Source organism: Oncorhynchus kisutch, linkage group LG6 (genome assembly GCF_002021735.2).
Source record: "Oncorhynchus kisutch isolate 150728-3 linkage group LG6, Okis_V2, whole genome shotgun sequence".
NCBI lineage: Eukaryota > Metazoa > Chordata > Actinopteri > Salmoniformes > Salmonidae > Oncorhynchus > Oncorhynchus kisutch.
The window spans coordinates 64161362-64166861 of NC_034179.2; the positions used below are offsets into that span (position 1 = coordinate 64161362).

At 44.9% G+C, this 5500-nt stretch overlaps 1 protein-coding gene across 2 annotated transcripts; it reads right to left on the reverse strand.

The window, feature by feature from the left end:
• Nucleotides 1-2079: 2079 nt before the first annotated feature.
• On the reverse strand, nucleotides 2080-5187 carry LOC109893189 (dynein light chain 4, axonemal). 2 transcript variants are annotated; one of them, XM_020486283.2, is made up of 4 exons: nucleotides 5029-5187; nucleotides 4369-4452; nucleotides 4169-4252; nucleotides 2080-3584 (listed from the first exon to the last, which is right to left on the reverse strand). In XM_020486283.2, the coding sequence occupies exons 2-4, from the start codon at nucleotides 4438-4440 to the stop codon at nucleotides 3420-3422; spliced, it is 321 nt and encodes a 106-aa protein (XP_020341872.1). In that variant the 5' UTR covers nucleotides 4441-4452; nucleotides 5029-5187; the 3' UTR covers nucleotides 2080-3419. The 2 variants fall into 2 exon arrangements, with proteins under 2 accessions (XP_020341872.1, XP_020341871.1); XM_020486282.2 differs by having other exon boundaries at nucleotides 4369-4468; nucleotides 5029-5144.
• Nucleotides 5188-5500: the final 313 nt, after the last annotated feature.

Genomic DNA, 5500 nt, shown 5'->3' on the forward strand with positions numbered 1-5500 from the left:
CCTCAATCATGTGTAGTACTTACTATAGAATTCTGTAGTATCCCAGAGAATACTATAGTAAATATAACAATATTATCTGCAAAAAAACACTGTAGTAAATACTACAGTAATGTCCACAAAAACACTATAGTGAATACTGTAATATTTATGCCATAGTATACTATGGTATTTTTTTTTTCCGGTGGGGGGATAGAGATGGAGAGAGGCAAGGGAGCAAATTAGAGGAAGAAGAGAGAAGACCTGAACAGAAAAGAGAGAAGGAGAAGGAAAAGCAATATTATTTTGCTCCAGCTGAATAAACGGAGAGAGAAATGAGACTAAGGCAGACAGAGCAACAAATAAAAAGGAATACATGAGGGAAACGGATGACTCGGGGAGAGACTAGAGGGTTCTGGGAATTTGGGATGATTTAGAAGAGGAAAAGAAAGCTAAGATTTAAAACCACTCTTACTGCTTGCACTCAATAACAGTGTGAGGCGGAATATGGAGCAGTATATCATTCATTCTCTAGTCTTGGAGATAGGACGCTCTTAGGTTCACTCACCCCCAGGGAGATAGGACGCTCTTAGGTTCACTCATCCCCTGGGAGATAGGACGCTCTTAGGTTCACTCACCCCCAGGGAGATAGGACGCTCTTAGGTTCACTCACCCCCAGGGAGATAGGACGCTCTTAGGTTCACTCACCCCCTGGGAGATAGGACGATCTTAGGTTCACTCACCCCCTGGGAGATAGGACGCTCTTAGGTTCACTCATCCCCTGGGAGATAGGACGCTCTTAGGTTCACTCACCCCCTGGGAGATAGGACGCTCTTAGGTTCACTCACCCCCAGGGAGATAGGACGCTCTTAGGTTCACTCACCCCCTGGGAGATAGGACGCTCTTTGGTTCACTCACCCCCAGGGAGATAGGACGCTCTTAGGTTCACTCACCCCCAGGGAGATAGGACGCTCTTAGGTTCACTCACCCCCAGGGAGATAGGACGCTCTTAGGTTCACTCACCCCCAGGGAGATAGGACGCTCTTTGGTTCACTCACCCCCAGGGAGATAGGACGCTCTTAGGTTCACTCACCCCCAGGGAGATAGGACGCTCTTAGGTTCACTCACCCCCAGGGAGATAGGACGCTCTTAGGTTCACTCACCCCCAGGGAGATAGGACGCTCTTAGGTTCACTCACCCCCAGGGAGATAGGACGCTCTTAGGTTCACTCACACCCTGGGAGATAGGACGCTCTTTGGTTCACTCACCCCCAGGGAGATAGGACGCTCTTTTTTGTGTTTTTTGTTTTGTTTTTTGTTGTTGAATTTGACCCCTTTTTCTCCCCAATTTCTTGGTATCCAATTGTTTTAGTAGCTACTATCTTGTCTCATTGTTACAACTCCCGTACGGGCTCGGGAGAGACGAAGGTTGAAAGTCATGCGTCCTCCGATACACAACCCAACCAAGCCGCACTGCTTCTTAACACAGCGCGCATCCAACCAGGAAGCCAGGACCCTTAGGTTCACTCACCCCCAGGGAGATAGGATGCTCTTAGGTTCACTCACACTAAGGGAGTCATTTAGCAGATGCTTTTATCCAGAGGGACTTACAGGAGCAATTAGGGTTAAGTGCCTTGCTATATAGATGCATTTACTTCAGAGCTTGTCCTATAGATAAGAAGGACCACCACGGGCCTAGCAGTAAATTGACTTCTCTAATATGAAACTACTACATCAAAGGGCAGATTACTCTGTTGGTTGTTGCATTTTAAAGGGGGGTGGGGGGTTGCCCATTGGTTGTAGTGTTAGCATGGTGGCTAATTACAAGGGAGCTCTGCAGGGTTTTTGCCTTTCCTAGACTTCCTGCTGCCTCCCTTTTCCCTAGTCCACAACAGGGGTGTATTCAACAGCGCATAGCATAACCAAATGTTTTGCAACGGAAAAACAAAACAAGTGTTTCTTACTGGACAAATTCAGTTAGGTCCCTCCCCATTTCGTTCCATTTGCTTTATAGTGAATAGACACTAGAGACATACTGTATATATAAATCCCCGGTCCACATACTATCATTCACTTTCAACAAACAACACCCAAAATCGGAAGATTTGAAAAAACTCAAATTTTTTAATCACTTTCAGGAATAATTTCATGTTCAATGAATTTATGCAAACACACAGTGTTGAAGTGAAAACAACAATACAACGCATCAGTGTTATGGTACCTGGTGACATCCACAGTTGGCAACATAAAGGTTTCTATGTGGCAATGAGACTGCATGCCTAGGTTGATATTCATTGAAATGCAATGCCTAGGCCTAGAGAGGCAGAATAGCTCATGTAATATCATCAGTTGTGATACAAATTCAGAACAACGACACCTACCCATGACATTCGTATAACAGTGGTGTGACAGAAAATAACTATTTCAACAATAAGTTCTTTCATAAAAAGCCCATGACGATCCTATACAAAATCAGATTCCATCTTCACATTCAAATTCAAGTATTTACTGTACATTGAGAGGATATAAAAGTCCCTGTGCTATCTTATCAGTTATAGGAGGAGTAGAGACACAGACAAGGGTGGCTTATGGGACTCATGTCTGAAAGGTGAAGACTTAAACTATACTACTAAAGACGGAGAAAAATATATCTAGAGAGGATTGGAGAACAGAGATTGTGTGAATTGAGAGCAACAAGAATCTAGAGAGAGGATTAGATAAACAGAATGTGTGAATTGAGAGCAAGAAAAGCGACTGAGAGAGGGTGTGTGCTTGTGTAAGGATGTTTTTCAGCAGATGGCATGGCAGCCCACCGAGACGACAGTGTGCCAACGTACAGGCGGTGTGGAGGAAAGACATGGAGCTGGATGCATTTTTTTTTCTTCTCCAAAGGTGAGCATGAGGAGATGATGAGAACACGCATGCCGCCTCGAGTTAAAGAAGTAGAGCAGAAAGTAATAGGGAAAGAGAGTGCAAGTGTTTCAGCCCCACTGAATTCCATCAGTAGGATAGTAGGAGAGACACCAGACTCCTTCGTGCAGTGAACTCACTGTTCTGTAGAAACTATCACATCTGTATACAGATAAGACTTGGTCAATTTCATACTGTATGTGCACACACAAGTCAAGAGTGTGACATGCTGATATTGAATACAATATATCAAGAGTGACTTAGCCTAATCAATCAATGACGTAAGGGACATCACACATGCTCACAAACACGTGTACACACACACACACACACACACACACACACACACACACACACACCCTCCATTCCCACCACACATACACGATCAGTAAATGACAAAGAAAAAGACTGCATAGCTCAGAGATGGGTGAATCATCCAGGATGTGTATATAAATATATAAACACACTCGTTAGGTAGAGACAGACTGGATGGGTGGGTGTGTGTGTGTTTTGTGTGTGTAGCCTGTGTGTGTGCTAAGCGCACTTCCACACACACACGGCCAGGCTGCCTCCAAAGAACATGTAGAGCAGGTTCTTGACCTCATGTGTCACCTCGAAGCCAAAGCCCTCCCCGATCACCACGTGCCACGAGCTGCCAAACTTTTTATCCATCGACTCCTTGATCATCTTCGCCGCATTCTGAAACGGAGAGAGCGAGAGAGAGGTTAGAGAACATACAGAAACCAAATTTGAAGCTGTAAATGTAGATCTTCATGCAAATCTACTATTTTTCATCAATTCACGATGTTAGCGAAAATTCAGAGTTAAACGCACAGATGTTTAAAGTTATGGGATCCGGCCAATAATAACTGGACCGTCTGGTCCGATTCCAAACCAAATCCCTGGCTCCTATCCCTAAGCCCTTGTCAACACCCCCTTGTGAATTTGAGAGTAAATTAAAGGAGTTAGCAATATGGCTGAAACTCCATCCAGCCCACTGGGGGTAGAACACTTATCCTTAACAAGCACCTGAGGACAGGAACGAGGGATCCATTTGGAATCGGGCCTTTGAGGGAGGAGAGGAAGTGATGGAGGGGGTAAAATAGAGAGAGACAACCAGTGTTCTAGTCCAGATGGACACACAGGGTTGCTGGCATGAGTGGTGAGGCAGGCTGACACAATGCCTGACTGGCTGAGTGGGTGGATTAAAGCAATAGTGAGTGTGCTGTAATAATATTGTTGAACAGTGTGTGTACAGACAGACAGACAGACAGAGTCCTGACCTCATTGTTGGTGGCAAACTTCTCACAGGCTGTGACACACAGTTCCATCGTTTCCACTCTCATCTCCTCTGGCATGTCTGTGTGCTGTGAAGAAATCAGAACAATACATTACAACACTCACCATTTACTCCACGAAACCCAGTCACAAAGCCTGTACTTGTGAACCACATATGTGTCACAGCAGCAAGACTCTGTCTCACCCTGATGAGTGGGAAGCTGTGGAGCCTCTTGTAATCAGCCTCCTCCTTCTTGCTCTCTGTTGTCTCTGCCATTCCCCTCTCCTTCTACAGAGAAAACACACTCACATTTGAATGGAAGCATTAGCCTTCGGGCCACAATGTTTGTCAAGTACTAGCTATGAGAAAAGGCTGAACTTAAGAGACACTCCTAGTCCTGCTCACTTCGTCTTCTTCTATCCATGACAACACAAGCAAGGAGTGTAGTGACTGCAGGGTAGGTCACTATGGCCAGGAAAGTGACGTGCATGACATTGTCAAGCATATTTAGGCAATTATAAAAATGGGTGAAAGGTGTCCACAGGGTTGACTAGCTAACGTTAGCTAGCTAGCTAGTAACGGTAGTCTTTATACGTGTAACGTTAGCTATGACAGCCAACTTTAACAGGTAGCTACCTCACTAGACATCTTACTAAAGTATCTGCCTTACTAAAGTATCTGCCTAACTAGCAAACTGTAACGTTAGCTAGTTATCTTGTGTGGGTTGTTGTCTTGCCTTCTCACTAACGTTCTCTTAGTTGCAACCATTGCACGCCGTTATGAGCCATTCTTCTTTGAAATGTACTTGATTATGGCTAGCAAGTTAACTAAATAGCTAGCTAGACAACCTAGCTAGCTACTTACCTCTGGCTAGTTTATCAGGAGAAGCTTGGTCCATTTATTGTTGACATGGAAACATGTCGGCCATAGCAACCGCTTCTTTCGTCCCGCTCTCCTTCTTCTCCTTGTGCGTTTCCGGCAGACTAGACTCTGTCTTGCGTATTGCTACCATTCTCAGGTCGGAGTGCGAATTACATATTCAAATATGTAATCGCCTCACACCCGTAGCAGGCCGGTGGAATGGAGAAACGACAGAAGATTCCTTGCTATTTCGCTCTACCTCTCATTTGAGCCCAAAATCGTTACAAGCGAAAATGTGTTTATAACTCAGCCAACTAACAGAGAAAAAGTGATCCTATCCTCAGCATACCTCCTGCAACAGGACATGCTTCACTGTCTCTACCTCCCCAGAACTCACACCTCCAATCTGGGGGGTTACCCACTAACAATAACCCAAACTTAGCCTTGTCAACAGAACCCCATCCCTCCTTTCACT